Source organism: Myotis yumanensis, unplaced genomic scaffold (genome assembly GCF_028538775.1).
Source record: "Myotis yumanensis isolate MYYU_CA2020_CCGP unplaced genomic scaffold, mMyoYum1.0.hap1 SCAF_16, whole genome shotgun sequence".
NCBI lineage: Eukaryota > Metazoa > Chordata > Mammalia > Chiroptera > Vespertilionidae > Myotis > Myotis yumanensis.
The window spans coordinates 8,942,704-8,968,782 of record NW_027223767.1 but is presented as its reverse complement, the minus strand read 5'-3'; the positions used below and the strand labels follow the sequence as shown (position 1 = coordinate 8,968,782).

At 39.4% G+C, this 26,079-nt stretch overlaps 1 protein-coding gene across 7 annotated transcripts in view; it reads left to right on the top strand.

Annotated features, from left to right (window-relative positions):
• MAP2K4 (mitogen-activated protein kinase kinase 4) overlaps nucleotides 1-26,079 on the top strand; it is a 119,755-nt gene that overhangs the window by 46,228 nt on the left and 47,448 nt on the right. For 6 of the 7 annotated variants that reach the window (XM_070395108.1, XM_070395106.1, XM_070395110.1 and 3 more), the window contains one exon: nucleotides 14,002-14,176. In XM_070395108.1, the coding sequence (XP_070251209.1) occupies nucleotides 14,002-14,176 (175 nt within the window). Of the gene's footprint in view, nucleotides 1-5,396; nucleotides 5,502-14,001; nucleotides 14,177-26,079 lie in introns of those variants that run through there. The other variant, XM_070395111.1, reaches the window with a different exon arrangement.

The following is a 26,079-nucleotide window of genomic DNA, read 5'->3' as shown; positions in this document are numbered from 1 at the left end:
TACTTAGCACATGTCAGCAACAACATAGCTTTTTTTCAATTTTTGATGTGTGGTTGGATCCATCGATGAGGAACTCTTAGGTATGGATGGCCAGCTAAATATTCAGTGAAATAACCCTCAACAAATAAAAAAGACCAAAGTACTGATGCCCACAATCACATTGATGAATCTCCAAAAATGCTGAGCAAAAGCCAGACACAGAGAACACACTGCTTGATTCTATCTACATGATATTCTAAAGTAGGTGAAACTTATATCTGATTTTATCACAATCAGAGCTGTGTTTGTTTGAGGAGGAACTGACACGAATGGCACAAGAGAATTTTCTGGGGTGACGGAAGGTTCTGCATCTTGTTAAGTGATGATGTATAAGGTGTGTGCATTTCTTTACTCATCCTCCTATATACTCATGATCTGTGCATTTCACTGTATGAAAATGATACTTCAATTTTAAAAAGCCAGGAATCTAACAGTAAAAATTATGAATACATCGTTTACTCTCCCTGAACAGCCTTGTTCTCAAAGTACTGTGTGCTTCAACAGTCAAGTGATAAGCATGTGAACATTGTGTGTGTGTTTTAAAATATTTTTATTGGTTTCAGAGAGGGAGAGGGAGAGAAAGAGATAGAAACATCAATGATGAGAGAATCATTGATCGCTGCCTCCTGCACGCCCCCTACTGGGGATTGAGCCTGCAACCCGGGCATGTGCCCTTGACCGGAATCGCACCTGGGACCCTTCAGTCCACAGGCCAACGCTCTATCCACTGAGCAAGACCAGCCAGGGTGAACATTGTTTTTTTTATTGAATTCAGCACTTATGCCTGTAGAGCAGTGTTGTGACATATTTGGTTTCTGTCCATTTGGTTTCCCTTGAAAGCATCCTAGAGTAAAATTCTTACAAAGTTTATCAAGTATCTTTTTAGAGTTAATATAGAACACCAGTCAAGTTACATAAGCTATGGTGTACTCCTCAGTAGTCAGATTCTCCTAGGAAATGTGTAGGAACATGCTGTCTTTTTAAAAATTTAATAATATATTTTTATTGATTTCAGAGAGGAAGGGAGAGGGAGAGAGAGATAGAAACATTGATGATGAGAGAGAATCATTGATCGGCTACCTCCTGCATGCCCTGAACTGGGAATCGAGCCAGCAAGTTGGGCAGGTGCTCTGACCAGGAATCGAACCGTGACCTCCCGGTTCATAGGTTGATGCTCAACCACTGAGCCATGCTAGCCGGGCAGGACATGCTATCTCTATTGTGCTTTTATTGTAAAAGAACATTTACTAGTCTTTCTAGCTCCCTACCACCCCCCCCCCCCCAACCCCTCTGATACAGAAAAATATAAAGAAAGCCCAAATGGTCCATAATTTTTCCATTCAAATAGTTCATGTTACCCTTTAAACCAGCGGTTCTCAACCTGTGGGTCGCCAGCCTGTGGGTCGAGACCCCTTTGGGGGTCGAACGACCCTTTCACAGGGGTCGCCTAAGACCATCGGAAAACACATGTATTAATTACATATTGTTTTTGTGATTAATCACTATGCTTTCATTATGTTCAATTTGTAACAATGAAAATACATCCTGCATATCAGATATTTATATTACGATTCATAACAGTAGCATAATTACAGTTTTGAAGTAGCAACGAAAATAATTTTATGGTTGGGGGTCACCACAACATGAGGAACTGTATTAAAGGGTCACGGCATTAGGAAGGTTGAGAACCACTGTAATAGAGGTTAGGTATTCAACAAAAACTTGCTAAATGCATGAAAGAACATGTGTTGGGTTGCTTTGGTTTCTGACAGCTACCAGTTGCTCAGAAAGCTTTGATGCACTCCCTGACTCTGAGATATCCTTATTCCATTTCCCAAGCTCCCCTTTTTTGTCATCCACTCAAACCCCAAGATAGGAGGAACACACCTTTTATTCCTGAGGACTTTGGCAGTTCCTCAGTTAGGAGAGAGGTAATAGTAACCACCTGTGTGAAGCTACAGTGTTCTCTGTGCCAGTGGTCCTGGATCATTCAACCAGGGGAGGAGGGTGCTCCTGCCATCTAGTGGGCAGAGTCCAGAGATGCTGCTCAGCATCCTACACAAGACTTAAAAGAATTATCCACCCTAAAATGTCCAATAGTGCCAAGGTTGAGAAGACACAGCCACTTTCACAGTCTCCTAAGATAGAAGGGTCAAAAACTGGCACTGTGAAGGATTAAACAATTTTTTAATTAAAAAAAAATACATTTCACCAAAAGTTGCTCTTTAAAACACTGTTTTCAATTTAAAAATGAAAATGATCTAATGGCTGTCAGTAAACTAGATAAATATATAATACATCTATACAATGTAATAACAGAGATATAACTGATTGAAAAAGAATAATGTGCTAATTCAGAAGTATCCTCAAGATGTACAAAGTGAGTCCTAGCTGGTTTGGCTCAGTGGGTAGAGCATCAACTAGACTGAAGGGTCCTGGGTTTGATTATGGTCAAGGGCACATGCCCAGGTTGCAGGCTTGACCCCCAGTAGGGGGCGTGCAGGAGGTGGCAGATCAATGATTCTCATCATTGATGTTTCAATCTATCTCTCCCTCTCCCTTCCTCTATGAAATCAATAAAAATATATTTTAAAAAATAAAAATAAAGATGTACTAAGTGAAAAACAAGCTACAAAGCAGCGTACAATAAGACTGCTTTTTATATAAATATTTTCACGGATTTATACAAATTATTATATATTTCGATATTTGAACAAGTTTTTCTGCAAGGACCTATTACACTTATAGGGTTTAATCTTCAGAGAGAAACATTAATGGCATGAAGCTTACTATTTTATAACTTTCTGCACCAAATGAATTCTCTTACCAGAAGCACGCATTACTCATTTTTAAATTTTTGTTGTTGTTACTCCTGACCTGAGGATATTTTTCACCTGAGGATATTTTTTCATTGATTTTTAGAGATGGGCTCAAAGGGGGAGAGACAGAGAGAAAGAAACATTGATGTGAGAGAGACACATTGATTGTTTGCCTCCTGCACACACTCCAACCAGGGCCTGGGATTGAACCTGCAACCAAGGCATGTGCCCTTGATCAGAATCAAGCCTGGGACCCTTTAATCTGAGAGCCAATGCTCTAGCCACTGAGCAAAACTGGCTAAGGCCATGGCGCATTTTTAATTTTTTTAAATATATCTTTATTGTTGAAAGTATCCATTACTCCAGCGGTTCTCAACCTGTGGGTCGCGACCCCTTTCACAGGGGTCGCCTAAGACCATCGGAAAACACATGTATAATTACATATTGTTTTTGTGATTAATTACTATGCTTTAATTATGTTCAATTTGTAACAATGAAAATACATCCTGCATATCAGATATTTACATGACGATTCATAACAGTAGCAAAATTACAGTTATGAAGTAGCAACGAAAATAATTTTATGGTTGGGGGTCACCACAACATGAGGAACTGTATTAAAGGGTCACGGCATTAGGAAGGGTGGGTCTCTGCTCTACCAGGTACTATGGTGGACACAGGGTGTGTCATGTTAAAATAAAGAAGTGTGATTGCTACTTCATAAAGATTAAAGTATAGCGGTAGACACAGGCATTCAGCAAAATATACAGGGGTGGGCAAAAGTAGGCTTACAGTTCTGAGTACGGGGGTCAGTTTATTCTTGTATTATTTGTTAATTATTGTATTTTCCATACAAATAACTGCAAACCTACATTTGCCCACCCCTGTATATTTTTTAAAAATTATATTTTATGTATGATTATAACTAGTATATGTATTATTGAAAGAAAAGAACCAGATACTCTGAGAGAATGGAAGAGGAGCCTGCTTTAGAGTGGAGATGTTGAAGTCATTAAAGATTTCTGAGCTTGTGTAGTTTTTAGTAGATTTGAGGAAGGGACTGACTGATAAAGAGGGTCCCAAATGCAGGGAATAGCTTGTCTTTGAAGTTGCAAGATGTCAAGGTGGGAAAGATTCAGCTTTTCATGGAATTGAACGAATGGCAGTTTGATTAGGATTGAATGAGAAGGGAAAGTGGATTTAAAATAAGTGTGGAGAGGTAGTCATGGGCCAGATAATGTATGGCCTTATTGGTAAGGCTTGGGATGACATCTAAAGTGCTGAGGGAAGGTCTGCAGGGTTATGAGATGAATGACATGATTTGATCGATATTCTAAAGTGATTATTCTGGTTGCTGTGCAGTATGTTTTGGAAGGAGGCAAAAATGGACTTAGGGAGTCCTAGTAAGGTTGTGGTCATGTAGCTGAAACATAATGGGCGACAATGAATGATAAATGTTGATGACAGTGGAGATAGAGGGAAATGGACAGATTCCAAGAAATTGTGAAGGTAGCATTAACAAATATTGATACTATTTTGAATGTGGGTGGTGAAAGAGGGGAAAGTGTTCTTAGTGACTTCGAGAATTCTGGGTCAGATGATGGGTTCAGTTGCCATTACTGAGATGGGGCCCCTGGGTATGGGTATCTGTGGATGAGGGAGTGTAGAAAAACAAGAATTTAGCTACCCAAAGGAGAGTGTATATCGGGAATTACAGGTTGAGAGTCCTCAGCATATAGATGATATTATTGTCTAGGGAGACAGAGTGTCTTGATGAGAATTGGATCCAGGGCTTAGTCCCGAGGAAATCTAATATTTAGAGGTGGATAGAAGAGGAACAGCAGGCAGAGATGGGAAAGACACTTGAGAGGGTAGGAAGCAGGTTAGTAGGGTGTGATGTCATAGAAACCAAGCACTGTTTCAAAGGGCAGGTGGACGGGGTGGTGGTCAGCTGTGTCTAAGGACGGGATGACTCCTGGGACGCACTTTAGCTATTCTGACTTATGTACCTGGGGGAAGGAGTTTTAGCTACCAGTTGAGACTGGCTTCAAACAGGGAAAGATCTTAAGAAAACTTGTTACCTGTTGGTTTGGGCAGCTTTCTTGACTTTGTTTTGTAAGAAACACATTCTAGAAATACTATTTATTGTAATGGTAAGTTCTGAGTACAGCTGACCCTCCGTCAGCTCTTAGTGAATGTGCCGTCTATAGCAGCGGCATGCAAACACTAATGTTTACCCTATTCTCTCTAATATACCCTTTTCCTCAGTGATAAAAATACTTTCTATTCCATAAATCTGTACTGCTTCAAAATACTGCAGATTTGTATGGTTAATACAAATTATTCTGTTCACTGAATATGGACATCAGAATTTGAAAATTTATATTTGGAGTGTCTTGAGCAATTTTTTTAGACATTTTTTTCCAGTTTTCTTCCTTTTGCTTTACCTTAGATCTTAGCAGAGATACTCATTTTGTTAGTAATGCCAGGAAGCAGGCAGTTTCCATGGCAACTAGCAGACTGAGTTTGCTGTGGAAATTTCCGGAATTAATAGAGCTGCATTGCAGAAGGATGCATAAAGCAGTATTCATCTAGACATCCTAACAGTATGGACACAGAAGAACAGTTGCAGTGGTGTGCAGGGTATGTGTTCCATTTATTTTCCTGTCTAAAGAGTCTTGCTAGTTATATATACATATGGTGAAAAGAGTAAGAGCTTCAGGCATTTCAGTATATGTTGGCTCAATAAAATCAAGGATGCTTAGGGGAAAAAAAGGAAGAAATTGGGAAGCATTTCTAGGAAATCAAGATCAAGATAAATGAAGTAGGAGAATGTGATAATGAAACAGGAGGAGAAAATGCACTTCAGATTGATTAAATAAAGATTCTTATGGATGGTGGCTCTAGAATATATATTAAAGGAAAATCAGTAGGTATTGGAAAGTTTCAGGAATCAAGTTTTCATGCCTAGGAAGAAGACAAAGATAGGAGAGGTATTAAGGAGGTTGGTTGCTGACTTAATTACATAATTATATGTATATTATGCTATATGTATATCGTAATGTGATAGAATCAGGGGAGGGATATCAGACCCTTAATTTCATTCCCTGTTGATTTGTGGGGGATTTTTAAGAAAAAGCTTGAAATGTATCTTGAGTTTAAATTCTGGAAATACAGGGTTTGGGTGGATAAGTGAAGTTTCTTATCTTTCAGAGCTGATTATAAATTTGAAAGAGAAGGTGAAAAATGAGTAGATATAATTTAGATCATTTAAAAGATACATAATTTAGATGACAGTTATTTAGATCATGTGATCAGCAAACTATAACTCAGGAACCAAATGTAGCCAGCTGCTAGTTCTTTTCTCTCTCTCTTTTTATTGTTAATCCTCGCTCGAGGATATTTTTCCATTGATTTTAGGGAGAGTAGAGGAGAAAGGGAAAGACAGAGAAACATCAATGTGAGAGAAACATTGATTGCTTGCCTCCTGCATGAGCCCGGACCAGGGCCCGGAGCAGGGAGGAGCCTGCAACCAAGGTACGTGCCCTTGACTGGAATTGAACCCGGGACTCTTTGATCTGTAGGCCAACGCTCTATCCACTGAGCCAAACTGGCTAGGGCCAGCTGCTAGTTCTTGTAAATGAAGTTTTATTGAAACATAGTCACACCCATTTGTTACATAGTTGCAACAAAGATTGTATGGCTGGCAAAGCCTAAAATATTTACTGTCTGTCCCATTACAGAAAAATTTTGGTGACTCTTGGTTTGTATGTTGTATTTGATTCCTGGGGCTGTCAACAAACTACAGATTTGATGGCTTAAACAGAGATTTATTCTCTTGTAGTTCTGGGGGCCAGAAATCCGAAATTGGGGTGTTGGCAGGGCCTTGCTTCTTCTGAAGGCTCTAGAGGACCCTAACCTTTCTTCTTTCAGCTCTGGTAGCTCCTGATGTTCCATAGGCTGTGGTGGCAGAATTCCAGTTGCTGCCTCCAACCTCTTTTGGCCTTTTTCCTGTATCTTTCTGTGTGTTCTGTCTTCTCCAGTTCTGTCACTTACAAGGGTATTAGAGGCCTGGTGCACAACGTTTGTGCACTGGGGGCTGGGGATCCCTCAGCCTGGCCTGTATCCTCTCGCAGTCTGGGACCCCTGAGGGGTCCTTAGCACTGCTGTGGAGGTGGGAGAGGCTCCCACCACCGCCACTGCCACTGCGCTCACCAGCCGTGAGCCTGGCTTCTGGCTGAGCGGCACTCCCCCTGTGGGAGTGCACTGACCACCAGGGGGCAGCTCCTGCATTGAACATCTGCCCCCTGGTGGTCAATGCACGTCATAGCGACCTGTCGTTCTGCTGTTCGGTTGATTTGCATATTAGGGTTTTATTATATAGGATTTGTCATTGTATTTAGAGCCTACCCTAATCTGCAATGATCTTTTCTTGAGACCCTTCTGAGGTTCCAGATGATCTATCTTTTGGGGGAGGAGGGCCTACTGCATATGGTTTTGAAGACTTGGTTTTGGCTTTTTAGATCACATTCTATATTAAGAATAGCTAGCTACTGGCAAGTTTCCTTTGGAAACCTATGAAGAATGTATTCTCAGCAATAGGTTTGTTGACTTGCTAGGGAGGGTATTCAATTTACTTTTCAAGGACAGGATGATATAGGCATAGTTAAAAATCATAGAAGACAGCTTCTATGATGCAAATATAGGCAACAGGGTGGGAATAGTACTAGAATATCACAGGAAAAACAACAACACTAAAATACTCACAGGAAAGTGATGAGGAGTAGTGTCTAACACTTCCTGTTTTCATCAGTATCACCTCAACTCCCACTTGCCCAAAATAGTAAAGTGAATTTGGAATTTGAATGAAAGATAATTGGCACCAAAATAAGATTCAGAGTTTTGAGGGGTTGGACTCATGACTAGATTATGACAGTGGTAAGTTTTGACAAATGGTGAATGATTCAAAATTAGTAGATTTCCTAAATGAATGGAGGAGTGGCAATGTAGAATGTGTACAGTGGTGTGTGAAGCTATGAGTCTGAGACTTGACTCTGGGGAGAACCTTTGTGTCACTATGGGAATGAACACACAGGCCCATGCAGGAAGGGTCTGTGCTGTGTTCTTCATATGTGAGCTCATGTGTAAGCCATAGTAACCGTAGTAGATATCTATCCTTCCATCCCTTGGAAGGTTCATTTAGCATGTTGGTATATTTGGAAATGTTTAAGAAGTGATATATGCCCATGGCAAAGAGTCAAATAGTAGACATAGGATTCCATTGTGGGTGCTAGAGTTGCAGGGAGAACCTCTTCATTATGTAATTTGAGGGATCGTAGCCTAATGCCTATATCCTCACCTGTGCATCTTAAAATGAAACCTCTGATTTAGATTTATGGAGATAATCATTAGAATAATTAAGCAAGAATGGTTAGAAGTGGATTCAACTTAGGGTATAAGCAGTACAAACTAGTGTAATATACTTTTAAAAAAGTTATTGGGACTGTAGATCAGGGATTTGCTGAGGACTGGGTGTTTCTTGATTTCAGTATATGTGGATGCAGAGCAGTAACACTGAGCCCAGGCCAGGACTTTCAGGCAGCTTCCTGGAGGACAAGACTGGATGGTCTGTTTGCTTTCTAATCAGATTCTCTTGTCTGTAACTATGCATGTCCTGAACACCAAACTGGGAAGTCGGGAAGCCTGGGGGTGAAAGTTTTCTCTAACAAAGGATTGTGTGCATTAAGTGCCACCCAGGTTGTCATGTACGCTTAAGCTTAAATAGTTTCACAGAAGGAGTAAAATCCAACTACAATTAGACTTTAATGTTCTATATTTTTATTGGCAGCTATCAAGAATATACATAAGGAAATAAAATGGGATAAAGTTTAAAACATTTAACATCATTAGCCTCTAGCCACTAAATGCGCATAGCAATGCCCAGTCCTCATGATGACTGAACTGCTACCAATGCCTGCCCTCCTCCCCACTTAGATATTCAGGGTGTGGGGTAGCACCCCCTCCTGTGAGGATCACTGGGAAATGAAATATTGTTAGGGGCTGTATTAGAAGTGTATTTGCATGTAAACAATAATTGCAGTAGAAGTTAGGCATGACCACAATAGGAATGTCACCAGGGCAGAAAGCCCCTGGTACGTAGCAGTGGACAAAACTAGGAAAATAAGGACCTGGCTCCCAGAGTGACCTTTCCTCCCCTAGCATGTCCTTAGTCATTTGGTAGCCCCCCTTCGGGGAGGAACAAGGAGGTCAGAGAACAGCCTCTTATAAGTCCCATACAAGCCCTTGCACGAGCACACCCTTAAGCCACATCAAAGTCAAGTCAGTGAGGTTCTGGTCACATCAAATAATCTTAGGAATAAAGCCTAGGGCCTGTTGGCAGAGTTGTGGTCAAAGCAGAGAGAACATCTAGGCCTCAGTTGTGGTTCAGTTTCAGGCCCAGAAAAGCACTAAGGCAGGTGGGGTGATGCCATGGCTGACATCAGGACCAGCTGTGATGACTAATGCCCTGCCCTGGCACTGACCAATCAGTAGTGAACAGGACTCTGAAAGGACATACCAGGAAAGCTGATGAATATTCTATTGAGAACCTCCCCTCAGATCCCACCTTTAGAGAGTGGATAAAACGCCTCAGGACAGAGGACCCAGCAGGCTCATTCTCTCATCCCCCCATGTTATTGAAGACTACAGACAAGCCCCAATGCCTTTCCCCAGGGGCCCACACCTAGCATAGCTCTGCCTTTCCCTCTCTTTTCCCAGGTGCATTCTCTCTACTTTGCTTTTTCTTAAACTCCTAGGGCCCTTCTTTTGCCTCTGTAACTTGTTTCCTGAGTCCAAACAGAGCTCAGATGAGAGGCCAGGTTCCTCTGCACAGAAAGAAGAGATTTGGGGGAATAAGTGTTCCCTTAAACAATTGGGAGAGGTAACCCTTAAAATATTTGATATTTTCCAGTCATTCTTATGGCATCCCTCTATACCAGTAAAGCTAGGGAATGTAGTCTTTTGGGGGAAAAAAAAAGTGAAGATATTAACCCATGGGACATACACCTAGTCTATTTATATTAATTAGTGAATATGGTGGTAAGATACAATATGTCCATGAATTGACTTTCAAATTTGATTCAAATCCAATAAGGTTGATTGATATATACTAGTATATTTTAAAATATATTTTTATTTGATTTCAGAGAAGAAGGGAGAGGAAGAGAGAAATAGAAACTCAAATGATGAGAGGAAATCATTGATTGGCTGCCTACTGCACGCAACCCCCCCCCCCCCCCAAGCCCAACCCAGGCATGTGCCCTTGATCAGAATTGAACCTGTGACCCTTCAGTCCATAGGCTGATACTCTATCCACTGAGCCAAACCAGCTAGAGCTGATATATTTTTTTAGATTTTAATCCTTAGTGTCAGTGTCTTTAGATTTCAAGTTCATATTGCCACTGAAATTCTGTTTAGCTTCATGTAGGAGGAAATATTTTAACAGGACATCAGTCTATATCTAAACAGTGTCCCTGATGTTAATATGTATCCAAAAATGCATGCTGTTCGAAATACTGTATTCCAGAGATACACTATTTAATTTAGATTTGTGATGTCCCTGATGTTAATATGTATCCAAAAATGCATGCTGTTCGAAATACTGTATTCCAGAGATACACTATTTAATTCAGATTTGTGATCTTAGGCATTAAAAAAATGTTAGTATAGCTGAGTTTTAACTGGAATGTGTGTCATTTGATAGTCCAATTACAAGTTCTGTTATAACAAGAACTACTGAAACTTGTTTTCATATTTAAGACCTCCAAATCCAAAGGAGAATGTTGCTCATTTTTCTATGAACTTTTTTTTCCTCCTGGACTATTTTATGGAGAGGGTTCGCTGGGGGGTTAATTTAAAACTTAGAACATCAATTCCTTGTTTGTTTCCTGAGTGGGCAAAAAAAGAGAATGGTGGGATGTCTTAGTTAAGAATTACCCATGTAGAGACAACATATATTTTAGGAGGAATATGAGTAAATATAAGTTTGTAGGCAGAACTTATTTACTGATAGGGCAATGGCCCTGTGGATAACTTCTAGGTTTATGGAGTCATTGAATTTTCAGGTAAGAAATTAATAATGAAATGATTAGGAATTCCTGATACTGTCTAGTAGAAGTAACACTTAAATCTTCTTGGACAAATTTTCCTCAGATGAAAAACTGCAGCTAAGGTTTTGGCCACTTGGTACAGTTGCCTCATTGATGCACTGCTAGAGTTCAGTGGTGACGGCTCAGGTCGGCTTCTGGGCTAGTCTCTAGAGCACTGTGTCTGTTCTACGCACAGTCCTTTGGAAGCCATTGTAGTTGGAAACACTTAAAACAGTAGCTGTGAAATTGGTTCAGGATCACTGAAAAGATGGCCAGCCCATATTATTGAAGACTACGGACATGCCCTGGTGACATTCCAGAGCATAGTTTTCTGTGGTTTTTATGACTCTTTTCCTGTCTAAATGAGAAAATGGAGCTCTGGGTAGTAATCACATCTTCCTGTTTATCTAACTTTTCGCAGCTTTATTGGCATATGTAATTCCTATACCACACAATTCACCCATTTAAACTCTCCAACCTGTAGCTTTTAGTTAATCAGAGTTGTTCATCTGTTACCTTAATCAATTTTTGAACATTTTCATTAGCCTAAGACGGTAACTTGCATAGTTCAGCTATCAATCTGTTCACTTTCCAAAAGAAAAAAAAAGGACTTTTTCTGGAAATCACATAGCAGCCTATATATGTAAGCTAAACTATTAGCAAAGATAGTATAGCTGTTGTGTGATTTTTATGTAGTAATGAAATATCATTCATTTTGTATCTGAGGAATACTAGCAATAAATGTTCTATAAAACAGTGTGATCATGAGCATGATATCTGTTGCCATATTTTACTGGTTAGAAGCAAGTTACAGGTCCCATCTGTGCTCAGAGAGGAGCTTACACAGACATGTGAGCACCAGGAACGTGGAGCTTAGGGACCACCGCAGAGCCTCTCTGCCATCGCCCTGAATTAGTGAATACTAATTAGTGAATACTTCAAAATGCCGCTTCCAATTTACACACAATTTTAATTACCTTTCTTCAGCTCCCTCAGCAGTAGGCTGGTGCTGTATATTTCACCAGTGGTTAAACTGTACCATACAGATGGTGTTTACTCGCCATTGATCATAGAACAATAATCACTATACATGGAACTTTTTGATGCTAGAATATTTCCTGGCTTAATTTGTATACTTCATGGAAGAGATTACTGAGGAAATTAGTCTTTGGGCTTGATGTACTTGCCTGGATCTGATTTCCATCTTAAAAACTTCGTTCAGGCTTCACGACTGTTCCTGCCTGCTCACTTAGGCCACTGATTTCCGGGCTCCTGTGACTCTAGATTCTAGAGTCTGAGGAACACCGGTGAAAGTATTTGGAAACTGGATGAGTGAAGGCTGGTGTTATGACATGTTAGTATTGTGATTTGAGAATCTGGTTTTTGGTATGCTAGTTCACTAAGTTGTTATTTTGACAGTGTATTAATCTTTGAACTGTAATCTTGAATCTTGGCTATTGTTATTTTTTCACCTTGAAGAGGTTTTATTTTTATTGTGGTATAATTGGCATTATATTCATTTCAGGTACATGATTTAATGATTAAATGTTTGTGTATAGTGTGAAATGATCACCACAGTAAGTCTATTTAACATCGATCACCAACTACAGTTACAAATTTGTGTATGATAGGAACTTTAAAGATCTATACTCTTAGCAACTCTCAGATATATAATACTCTATTAACTATAGTCACCATGCTGTACATTACATCCCCAGAACTTATTTATTTTATAACTGGAAGGTTTTACCTTTTCACCAAATCTTGGTTATTATTAATATTAGCGTACCTGGTTATTCTGGAGCACTTTTAAAATTCTAAATATTTTGAGAACCTTAAAAATAGCTACAAAAAACAAAAAATCTGAGAAATGTTCATAAATGTTGGAAGAAGAAAAATAAAAAAACCCCAAGCATATAAACTTTTGTTTGTATCTCCAGATGAGATTTAAAAAGAGATTCTGATCATTTAATATGAAATTAAAAAAATGTAGATGATTACTTAGTGGAATGTTTTTCTTTTATGTATGTTTCACTCTAGTTGATGCAGTTTATTCCTACACATTGCAGTGTATGTGTATGTGATAAAAGAGAGAGACACACACACACAGACAGAGGGAGTGAGAAATGAGATTGATTTTTTAGTTTTAATTGGATTTTTTTTTTTACGAAGCATGGTTAGAAGTTAATATGTTCTCTAGGTTGGAATTTTGGAGGTGAAGTTTTTATTTAATGGAAATCTGTAATGAGTAAGCGCTCTTGTCTATGAATTATTTATGTTCACTCCATTGTTTTATCTAATGAACAAAGGCTAAAAGTTTCAGATTTGAATAGCATGTGGCAGTTTCATCTTAGAGCCAGCGGAATACTCATTTAACTATCCCCCTCCCTGAGCATGGCATTATCATGAACACGGCAGTGCACTGAGGTGCTAGTTCCTAAACTCTGCCAGAATCACCTGGGGATCTTTAAAAATATGGTTTCCTGCCTCTTGTCCCTAGATTTTCTGATTTAATTGCTGTAGGGTCTAAAAAATTCTCCCCAAATGATTCGAATGTGCAGCAGAGTTTGTGAACAGCTGCACCAGGATTGTGAACCTGGAATAAATCATATTGTGTGAGGTAGGATGAGAACTTTTTGGAAATGGGGCTTATAGCTCTTCAGATTCCACATTTGATAATACAGTTTGCAAAGTTTGGAAAAGTTCTATATTTGGAAATAAAAACTGGTGTGCAGAATTAGTTTCTTCAATAAATGGAAATTAGTTTTATAAATCCCATTAAAGCTGTGTTTATGGATTACCTAAATTTCAGCCTTTCTTAATTCAGTGTGTAAAAAACCAAGATAATACAAACAAAAAACTCCCAAAATCTGGAGGTCAGACTGTTTTAGTAAATTATGAGAAAACAAATTTCCCACACATTAATCGCTGCTAGCTAAAATAAATAAGTCAAACCATATTTAAAATGTGGAAATTGCTTTTCAATATTTTAACAGAGAGAGACTGAGAACACACAGCATTGAATCGTCAGGAAAACTGAAGATCTCCCCTGAACAGCACTGGGATTTCACCGCAGAGGACTTGAAAGACCTGGGAGAAATCGGACGAGGAGCGTATGGTTCTGTCAACAAAATGGTCCACAAACCAAGTGGACAAATAATGGCAGTTAAAGTAGGTGAAGCACATAATTATTTTTGGAACTTTAATCTGTGAGGTGCAGTTTCTCGATGTAGTAATACTACTATTCTGTTCTTTGTGGTAAATGTGGGTGTCCGTAAAATTGTTTCTTCGAATTCTTTGAGGGTGTTTTGTACAGAGGTTGTCTTATTGGTGGCACGTTTTCTATCTCTCTGAAACCATGAGTGTATGAAGTATGCATGTTCGCTGCACTTTTGGCATGATGCATTAACATGTTTTAAACTTCAGGCCCTTCCACGGCCCAGGTGAGTTCAGGCCGGGCGGCTGCACCCCTGGGAGCAGGGCAGTGCTGCACTGAGCCAGGCGGGGAGCTGGAAGAAGAGGCAGCGCACTGGGTTGGGCAAGGTGCGGGGCTAGGGCTAACAGCAGTCTTACTGAAGGTTTCCTGGAAACCACGCACATGCTGTTGCCACTAACCTCAACCTTACTCGGTCCTGACCGGCTCGGCTTCTGTTTGTTTATTTCATCTCCACTCAGTACTGCCCTGTTCCCTGGTTTGGAAGATGTATTAAAATGTATACCTTGTGATAATGCTGTCACATTCTGTCCTTATTGTGAGTGTCATGCCACTTAATATGTTCATTAAAAAAAAAAAAAAAATCAAAGAGTGGCCAGAAATGGAGATTGGCCCATAGATTGTACCTGGCAGGCTTATGTTGGCACCTGTAATGAACTGATGGTTTCCATCCCACTCTTAGTTGGCCCATGTAATTGTAATTTGTTCACTTGTTTGTTCCGATGTTTAATGAATATTTGCTCTGTGTAAGATATTTTAGGAAAATTGACAGTTGGGGTGGAGGGCAATTTAAAGAAAAGTAAGAAAATAAGATATGGATATATTGTCATTGAATTTAAATTCTTAGAGTGATAAATAATGTTCGAGTCTGTAAGAATTTAGAATGGGTTTGCAGACTAAGCTGTCTTCCTGTTAATTCCCTATTTTGAGAGTTTATCGAAGTAGTTTGATGAGAGGAGGAGCCTCAGTTTCTTGCTTGATTTGGGGGAGTGGATTTATATTACATTAATATAAAAGGCTGCCTGTGTTGAAGTTTATTGTGAGCAAAATGTTACTATTTTAGCCTCTTTGCTGGGTCATTAAAACTAGTGAGAAATTAATGATGGAAAACTGATTTCTCTCTGTGGGTTCTTATCTTGGTCATATTTTCCTATGTGATGAGATCTATAGACTTTTTCTCAGAAAGGTGCAGACATGTATGAAATTTTGCATATAACCTATAGACCTCTAAAGATGAAGATGATAAGACCTTTGCTCTGGATTATCTGTTGAAATAAAATGTTGTTTTTCTTAGAATGATTTGTTTCTCTTTTGATTTTGTGCCACTGCAGAGTAAATGGAAGGAAAGTCATTTTATTTAGACTCTTCTGCATGAATATTGCATTGCCCCATGTTGTCTGTTCATAACATCCACTTTTACTTAGCTTGGCCTTAAGGGAAATCTGCCCTCTGTAACCAAGTTCTAACCCCTCCCCCCGACCTCTCCACCCCCAACACTAGAGAAAGCACTTTTAAGTAATCGTGTCCTGCTGTTTTCAGTGTGTGCTGTGTGTGTTCCCTGTGCCAATTCACATTGGGATCTGTTGTAGTAATCCGGACTGGCTTAGTCACAGTTAATCGGTCTTAAAGGTAAATAAAGAAGGTACTTCATTTTGACATTAAAAACGTTTTTCTTAATTTGATAACCTTTGGAACTGTATAATGCTGACTCAAGTTTTGAAGGAATTTAAAAGTGAGAATAGGAAATTGTCGCCATTTGTAATTTGACCTTATTTTGAGCCTCTCTTGGGATGCTATTATGCATATATGCATAACCCATGGACACAGATAGTAGTGCTGTAGGCGAAGGGGGTGTGTAGGGGAAGTGGGGGGGATTAAAGGGGAGAGAAAAAGGGACATATGTAATACTTTGAACAATAAAGATAAAATTTAAAAATCCCAACTCTTGCCCTGGCCAGGGTGGCTCAATTGGTTGGGTATCATTCCATGCACCAAAAGGTTGCTGGTTTGATTCCTGGTCAGGACACATGCCCGGACTGTGGGCTCAATCCCTGGTGAGAGGCAGCCCATTGATGTGTCTCTCTTCACATCAATGTTTCTCTTTCTCTCTCCCTCTCCCTTCCTCTCTCTCTAAAAATCAGTAAAAATATATATTAAAAAACAACAACAACCCAACTCTTTTTTTTTTTTTTTTTTTTTTTTTTTTTTTTTAACAACCCAACTCTTAAGAAATACTTTTAAGGCAGTCTTGGGACCTACAGACTGGTAATGGTCACATTTATGACCACTGTTTGATACCCTGGATTCTTGAGCATGTGTGATAGTTTAGCATGAAGAGGGTGGTAATATACATATTAACCAATGTATTGATAAGGTGTACTTGATGACTGATATATGCCATCTATTATTATATAATACAATATATAAATACATATATTGTTGGTCTCTTTGAAAAAGCTTAACCTTTCATCACACCTAAGACAGTTTGTTCCCTCATTCCTTAGGCACACAAGCCAGATTAACAAGTACGAATACATAGAAGCAACGTATGAGTAAGGAGTTAGATTTGACCTTGTACATGTAGAAAGTGAGTTACTGAGCACCCACTGTATTTAGCTCTGAAAGTGGGACTGTAGAGATATATAAGTGAACTATGAGACCATGGTCCAAAGTGCTGTAAGTTCTCCATTGCAGCGGGTGAAATGAGAAATACACTTGAAGTAGTCCTGTACTAGTGTTTTAATGTGCACTTTGGGACTTTAGAAGAATTACTTTGTTAGATATTAAGCTTATCCTGGAAATCATCCTTAAGATTTCCTTGCAGTATCTATACAACGATGAATTGTGATATTAACCTGATAGTTAAATAATTATTATCTCTCACTTTTAATTTTGAGGGAGGGAGCCCTTCCCCAAGTTTATTTTGCCAAATATAAGAAATGTTTGAAAAGATGACTTAATTACCAGAAATAATTACCTCCAAGACTTAATCTAAAAATCAGTTCAGATATAATAAATCAGATTCAATAAGATAACACTGTAAAAGTTATACTTAAAATAATGTTTTGACCTTTGACCTGAGGACAGTCCCTGAAGAATTGGAAAATTTTAACCCTTTAGTTGTAACTGCACACACCTGAGGAAATGGCCTTCTTTTTCCGCATGGTGGTGACAGGCCTGGTTTACATCTGCCTGAATGACAGCGTCACAGGGCAGCCGTGGGCAGAGCCCTTGTCACCAGAGGGTCTTCTAGAGCTCAGCAAGGACAAACTTCCACTGGCTGGGTACTCCAGACTTTGATCAGCATCCTCTGCAGATAGCATTTTATGCCCATTTTGCATGATCGTGGGATAGCCACTGAAAGAAGACATTAGACATGTTCATCGCTGTCCTGTAACAGTAAAGCAGGTGCCTGGCTAGCTCTCTGGCAGGATTAATCATAGAAAAAGCCCAGCATTCAGAGCAGACGTTGGAAGAAGCACTCGGGATTAGCTTTCTGAGCCAGGATTAGAGACACCCAGGAGAGTTAGGTCCACGGGTGATCAGAATCAGGACACAGGAGTGAACAGTTGGAGAGAGTAGCTGAAGTGCTGTGGTTCAGGCCTGTGGGCTGGACTTGAGTAGAGTGACACACACATTGCTGACAGGGAGGCATGATCTTCGGGCCTTGACAGGGAGCCCCCACCTGGCCCTGCCTGCAGTGTAAATCCTGCTTGAATAGACTACCAGCTTTCCTAATGTTTCCTAACAGACTCGTGTCCAGGTTGATTTCCTGAAGGCATGCATGCCCTGTTCCTATTTGTAGGCTATGAGAGAAGAAACAGAGGAGAGTAGAAAAGAATGAAAGTGAGAGGGAACATAAGGGAATGAAATTGCTAAGACTAAAAACGGAAGGCAATGGGATTGTTATTTGGAGGGTTAATGCTGAAATAAAGCTGTGATCTCCTTGGAGATTGGAACTAATATTGGACAGGTAGGTAGGGCTAGGAAGTTATGTTAAGGCTGTCACCATTGATCATTATGAGGACCTTTTAGTCTTTTACTTGTGAAGTTACCTGGGTTAATCAGAAAGTCAGATTGGCTGTTTGAGGTTAGATCAGACTGCGTAGGCTAGACTGAATTTGTGATGTGACCTTGTATTTAAGGATTCAGATGTGTTCTGTTTCTTGGTGATCTAACTTTTCTTATTTCTTCAACACTCAGTGTGTTTTCTCTACTCTTCCATCTCTCCTGTTGCTTTGATTTAAGTCAGTGGTTCTCAACCTTCCTAAACCGCAACCCTTTAATACAGTTCCTCATGTTGTGGTGACCCCCAATTTCATTGTTACAAATTGAACATAATTAAAGTATAGTGATTAATCACATAGGCGACCCCTGTGAAAGGGTCGTTCGACCCCTAAAGGGGTCGAGACCCACAGGTCGAGAACCGCTGATTTAAATAAGTGTTCCTGATCCTGGGCTGGTAACCTGACCTCGATTCCTGCATTCCTGTTTCTCTTTGGTGTTTGGATCTTGAATTCAGTGTCCTTGACCTGGAATTGAGACCTGTGTTAACCCCTAGGACTGCTGGGAAGGATCAGAGCCCTGCATCTGACAGTATCAGCATCCCACCGCTCAGCCCTCCCCTGAGCAGTGTGGGGTTTCATCTGCTCATTAGGAAGGGCTCCTTGGTGCAGGTGGTACTGCCAGTATGGGACGGCAGGGGCCAGCAAAGTATAGCTTGGCTTGTTTTCCCCACCACTGCAGGGGCCCTGCCATTTCTGTTGGAAGTTCCATTACTGAATAATTTAGGTGGGGAGTGTGAGCATTATTGGAGAAGGTTCATTTTAGTCTTTAAACATTGGTGTTGCACATTGTTTTGAAAGTGCTAGAATGATATTGGAAAAGCTTTTTTTCTGATAGTATGGAGTGCTTTGTTAGGAAATTTGGTTGAGTTTTGAAGGCCACAGTGCTGGTGTTTGATTATCCAGATCATTTGTGGGATACACAAGTCATGACCATCTTGTTTTGAATTCAGACTGACTCCAGTGTCTTAGGCTCTCATTTGATTGGCTAGATCATGTGGCTTAATTTAAAAATACATGATTGATTGAGCCGTATTATTTTATGCTTCCTAATGTTGCTTAAAGTTGTGGTGTTGCAAATGAAAAGTGTAAGTGGATCACCGCCAGCACTGGGCTACCCTCTGGTCAGCCTTGGTTTTGAACTCAGGTCCCTTGTGTATTTGGGATTGGAACTCCTAGTATACATGTGTTTTTTTGCTGTTGCTCTTAGTGGTTTTTAGAGTTGTGGTTTCAGAATTATATATTCACCCCAACAAATTAAATAGACAAAATCAGTACGATTCTGGTTGATGTAAGGGGGCAAGAGGCGGGAAATCTGCCTACCCCTATTGAAAGTCCTTTTGGCATGACCTCTGAGAAAACCTTTGGGGTCCAAGTAGGACAGTTTGGAAATGGTGGCTCTAGGGGAACTTCAGTTTACCATGATGTGTTTCTGAACATTCTGGATATCTAGTTTCTGAAACTCTACTATCACTGATTGATTTGACTGAATTGTGACACAGTACCACATAGTACCATAATATCCCAGCTTATATAGTTACTTGGAGAAAAACATGTCTTATCACACTTCATTCTAAATGAGGGTCCTCTAACCAATATTTGATAATCTTGCACATTTTTCTGTCATTCTTTGTTGTCTTATGGCCATGCCTCTAAAATTGGTTATACATCACATTTTTACTCTTATCTCACTTTTTTGTTGTCGGTACTGAAGTAATGACCTGTAATTTATGATCTGTATGTAAGCCCTTAATTTTAATGCTAAGATTAACATTGTGTCCTTTACATGTGGGTGATGTAATAGGAAAGAGGAAGAAGATGATACCACCCTTATCACCATATATCAAGCCTGTCCTATTAACTTTGTCCTCAGGGCAACTTTTCCCATGATGTAATATTGCATATGTGTTTGGAACTGCTCTCCAAAGTTCTCCGATGATACATAACAGAAGATATATAAAAGCAATCAGTTGGGCCCTGACCAGTGTGGCTCGGTTGGGTGTCGTTCCGTGCACCGAAGGATTTCCAGTTCTATTCCTGGTCAGCGTACATGCCCAAGTGGCAGGCTCAATCCCTGGTAGGGTGTATGCAGGAGGCAGCTAATTGATGTTTTACTCTCATATTGATGTTTCTCTCTCTGTCCCTCTCCCTTCCTCTTTCTCTAAAAAAAAAGCTCAATAAAAATATTTTTTTCCCCCAAAAAGCAATTAATTAGGCCTCAGTATAGTCAGAAGAATGGGAGGTACCATTATTAATTAATTAATTATTTAGACTAAGATACCATTGAGAGTTCAGTAAATTGATTCTAAAGACTTGGATGGTTTTGTAGTTAAGATTTAGTATCCAGCCGAAACCGGTTTGGCTCAGTGGATAGAGCGTCGGCCTGCGGACTGAGGGGTCCCGGGTTCGATTCCAGTCAAGGGCATGTACCTTGGTTGCGGGCACATCCCCAGTAGGAGATGTGCAGGAGGCAGCTGATCGATGTTTCTCACTCATCGATGTTTCTAACTCTCTATCTCTCTCCCTTCCTCTCTGTAAAAAATCAATAAAATATATTTAAAAAAAAAAAAAGATTTAGTATCCTTTCTGCCTTAGTGAAAGCATGTATTGTCATAAATTCATACAATTGATTTAACAGACACTCTTTGACATGAAAACCATTTTTGTGCCTATGATCAGCATTCCAAATACTTTTTTGTTCATTTGTTTGTTTTGGCTGATGTTGGCTCTGGTTGGACCTTATTAGTGATGGCATGTGAGCTGTCATGGGCATCTTTGTTTGTGGCCTATTTAGAAGACTCTTTAGCAGCGAAGAATGAACCTGAGCAGCAGGGATAAGAGCCTTGCTGAACCTGTGGGATATAGAATCTTAGTCTGGAAATAGGGAAAGTGAGGATGCCGAGGACTTTCTGAAGCCCAGAAGAAGGTGATCACAAAGTGATGTGCTGTGGTGGTTTCTGGGGTTTCCCAACTTTGTATTAGAATGGAATTCCAGGCATTTCTGGGGGGAAAGCAGCCTCGTTGTAAGGATCAGAATGTTTGTTAGGATCCAAGGGGACACTTAGGGATCTGGGTGTAATCCTTGCTCTTTTACCCCCTACATCACTGATGGAAGTTGATCTGAAGTCAGCCACTGACTGGCGATGGACTCCCCTTCATTTTATTCACAGACACTAACCTTAGGAGGGTTCTTTAACAAGGAATGCCTAACGGCCAAGGGTGCGTTTACGGCAGGAAAGAACCAGTGTTTGTAGATCCCAGAAAGAGGACACATTTTCAAAATACCATTATTATAACTGTATCAGTTAACATATGGTACTTTTTGTTCTTTTCATCTTTTGATTTTAAAGCAAAGACTGTTGCACCTTCACTATCTCACTTTTATTTTCTGTGGTGAGGAGTTCCACCTCAGCTCTAATGTGATATGGTCACTCATGTCCTTGTTCTAGGATTTACACATGGATGATATTTATCAGTGTCCCCTTGGCACAAACTCAACACAGGGAGCTTCTGATTCATTCTGTCCTGTGAGTGGTTGCTCTGACATCATACCCTTTGACAAGACGTTTGGACATTACTTGGAATATGGAATACAAATACCTTTGGAACCTTAGATGGTGAGAGGTGCATATGTAAAGGAAGGAGCCACAGCCACTGAGAGATGAGTTTTAGCTACCTGCAAGTGATAGCAGATCCCACACAGCTTTGCTGGAAAGTAAATACCTTCTGGTATTATATAATAATAATGTATAATTATTATTATACATCTAAGGTTCCAAAGGTACCTTTGTGCAGGTACTTTAACATGTTTTTAACATGTTATTAACTGATATGTTAAGTGTGCATTTTGTAAGTATATTTGACTATACTTACAAAATGCTATGCTCAAGTCTGTCTTTCTCAGAACTCCTCAGTTCTTGATTCTTGATATGTTTGCAGGTGACTTGTATCTTTTTTTTTACCTGGAATGCTCAGGTCCTAGGAATTAACATCTGTTATACACTCTGGAATTACTGTTTTTTAAAAAAATGTATTTTTATTAATTTCAGAGAGGAAGGAAGAGGGAGAGAGAGAGAGAAACATCAATGATGAAAGAGAATTATTGATTGGCTGCCTCCTGCACGCTCCCCACTGGGGATCGAGCCTGCAACCTGGGCATGTGCCCTTGACCGGAATCGAACCTGGGACCCATTAGTCTGCAGGTTGACTCTCTATTCACTGAGCCAAACAGGCTAGGGCTGGAATTACTGTTTTGTTTTGTTTTTTAAACAGAATCCAACAACTTTTATTGTTTAAAGCAGCGGTTCTCAACCTGGGGGTCCAACGACCCTTTCACAGGGGTCGCCTAAGATAATTGGAAAACACGTATATAATTACATATTGGTTTTGTGATTAATCACTATGCTTTAATTATGTTCAATTTGTAACAATGAAAATACATCCTGCATATCAAATATTTACATTACGATTCATAACAGTAGCAAAATTACAGTTATGAAGTAGCAACAAAAATAATTTTATGGTTGGGGGTCACCACAACATGAGGAACTATATTAAAGGGTCGCAGCATTAGGAAGGTTGAGAACCACTGCTTTAAAGTATTATGTCTCTTTATTTCCCCGATTAACCTCCCCTCCTGCCATGCCCACCCCTCCCACCCCCAAGGGCAAGCCCCCACCGCCCCAGTGTCTTTGTCCATTGGTCATGCTAATATGCATGCATACAAGTCCTTTGGTTGATCTCTAACCTCCCCTTCCCCGCCTTCTCCCCAAGGTTGGACGGTCTGCTCAGTGCCACCTTGTCTCTGGATCCATTTTTGTTCATCAGTTTATGTTGATTATTATATCCCACATATGAGTGAGATCATGTGATATTTGTCTATCTCCAATTGGCTTATTTCGCTTAGCATAATGCTCTCCAGTTCCATCCATGCCGTTGCAAATGGTAAAAGTTCCTTCTTTTTTATAGCAGCATAGTATTCCATTGTGTAGATGTACCATGATTTTTTAATCCACTCATCTGCTGATGGGCACTTAGGCTGTTTCCAAATCTTAGCTATGAACATAAGGATGCATATATCCTTTCTGATGGGTGTTTCTAGTTTCTTGGGATATATTCCTAGAAGTGGGATCACTGGGTCAAATAGGAGTTCCATTTTTAACTTTTTGAGGAAACTCCATACTGTCTTCCATAGTGGCTACACCAATCTGCATTCCCACCAGCAGTGCAGGAGGGTTCCTTTTTCTCCGCATCCTCGCCGGCACTTGTCATTTGTTGATGATAGCCATTCTGACAGGTGTGAGGTGGTACCACATTGTCATTTTGATTTGCATCTCTTGGATGATTGGAATTACTGTTTTTAATCAAGGACATACATGACTTGTCATCAGTCCTTCTCACTCTGAGTCTTTCAAGTCTGTGACGACCTGATTTTCTCCTCGAAGCAGGAATGGGAGCAGGTGACTCAGCGGGCCTCTCCATGAACACACTGTTCAAGAGAGAGAGCTTGCCACCTGCCTGACCTTTCCTTAGAGCTTGAGTTGGTGGGAAGAAAAGCTCTAGGTTGGCGAGAGGCAGGAGTTCGCACAGCAGGACACAGACAGACACAGATGGGTCATTTCAGGACAAGCCCTTGCCCAGTGCTTTCTGTTTATATATGGGACGCTCTTTGGAACCACGTATAACTCTCACAGCCTTAAAACCAGAGAACGGGGAATTCAGTTGATCCTTTTCCTTGTATCTCTAAGTGACATTTAATTGAAGTCATTTTGGCATTGCTGGTCTGTAGCTACATGCTGTTTTTATTGGCATTTACCTGTTTTGAAGCTTTTTTAGGAGTATAAGACCACCTTGAATACAGATTTGGACAATAATTAGAAAAATGTTTTTAGCTTTAAGCGTATAAGTTTCTTCACTGTGGAAAACCACTTATTTATGTAGGGTAGTAAGTCTCGTTTTGATTTTAAATATTTTCTCTACATTTTCTTCCAAATAAAATAAAACTTATAATAATACTTTGAAAATACTGTGTTGTCAAAAAAGCAATATGGATTGATTTTCAAAAAAGATAGTTTAATTTATGAGAGCATGCACATAATTACTTAAGCTAGGTTAATAAAATAGTGCTAAATAAAAGAGCTCAATATCCTCATAGTACAGAAACAAGTGATTTTAATGAATTCTAACAGTTGGGTGAAAATGAAACTTTTTTTGAGATGATTTTAAAAAATATTTGTGTTCTTGGGTGAGATTTTCATCCTTACTCTTTATGAGAAGATAGTTTGTTGAACACAAATAAATATCAGCCTTATTGAACTTTTAAATTTATTATATAAATAAAAAAATTTCCTGTGATTCAAGTCATTTATCAATACATTTGACTTCTGAACATTATAATTACAAGAGAATTTCCAGTAGTATAATTGGCTTCACCTTTGCACTTTCATTTTCCAGTGCCCTCAGTTAAGGACAGCTTTCTAGAAGGAAGAGAAGTTTTCTTCTTGATGTGTTCCATTTTAGGTGGTTTTGCTTCCTTAATATTAGAGAACTCGGGCCTTATTTATTTCAAATCTTTTTCATACACATTTATTTCAAATCTTTTTCATACACATTGTTTTGATGTTCCATTAGAAGAACTTTCCTGATAGTGACTTCTGTTACTAAGTATTCTCTCATTTGAATAATTATCATTAAGCAGTCTCCACCACAGTGTACAAATGATGGGTCGTAGAACTGTACACATTGAAATCTGTATAATTTTGTTGACCAGTGACAACCCAATAAAATCACTACAAAGGAAAAAAATAAACAAAGTTTTAGAATTAAAAACAAAATCTAGTGTAAATTTTGCCCTGAAAAAAAGTTCTCTCTGACTAATCATTTATTAAAATATTGACTTAATTTCAATTTGAAGCTATTGTAGGTGTATGTGTAGTTAATCTCCTTTTGAGTACTTTAAGCCTTTTAAATTATTTTATTAAGTGCTCACATATAACAAATGTTGCAATACAACCCTAAAACTTTAGTATAATTGAGAGTCAGCTATACTTGCTTAATCCCAGATGATTCAGATATAATAGCAACAGCATGAGGAGGTCTTAGTCTGTTGATAAGCATCCGGGAGCAAAATCAGTTTCATGCTAGGCCCTCCAGTGGCCCCATGTCCTGTGTGTACTAGTAGTGGTATTAAATAATATATTAAAGATGAATAGATTTTCCTGCTATGCTGATAATCTCAAAGGTTAGAGCTGCACCAGGAGTTATCTCTACATTCTGGTTAATAATAATCCTGACAGGGATTGAGTATAGATATTAATCAGATGCTGGCACTTAAGTTCCACCTCCAATTCACATAGTAACAGGTATCCTTTCTGTAGCTACAACAGTATTTTTAGAAATAGTTCCCAGTAGCCCAGCTGGCCTGGCTCAGTGGTTTAGCGTTGAGCTATAAACCAGGAGGTCAGAGGACATGCCCATGTTGCAGGCTTGATCCCCAGGGTGGGGCGTGCAGGAGACAGCCAATCAATGATTCTCTCTCATCATTGATGCTTCTCTCTCTCCCTTTCCCTTCCTCTCTGAAATCAATACAAATATATTTTAAAAAAAGGAATAGTCCCCAATATTCAGGTATTGTTAATAGCTATTAAGCTTTTGACTGTAATATGCTTTCTAGTAGTTGAAATATAAGCATTTGTACAAATGTTAAATATAGAAAACCATAAAACCAGTTTAGGGAAACAAAAAATAAACTAGCAAAGAGGGTATCTTTTAAGATAGTATCTCATAAGTGTGTATGC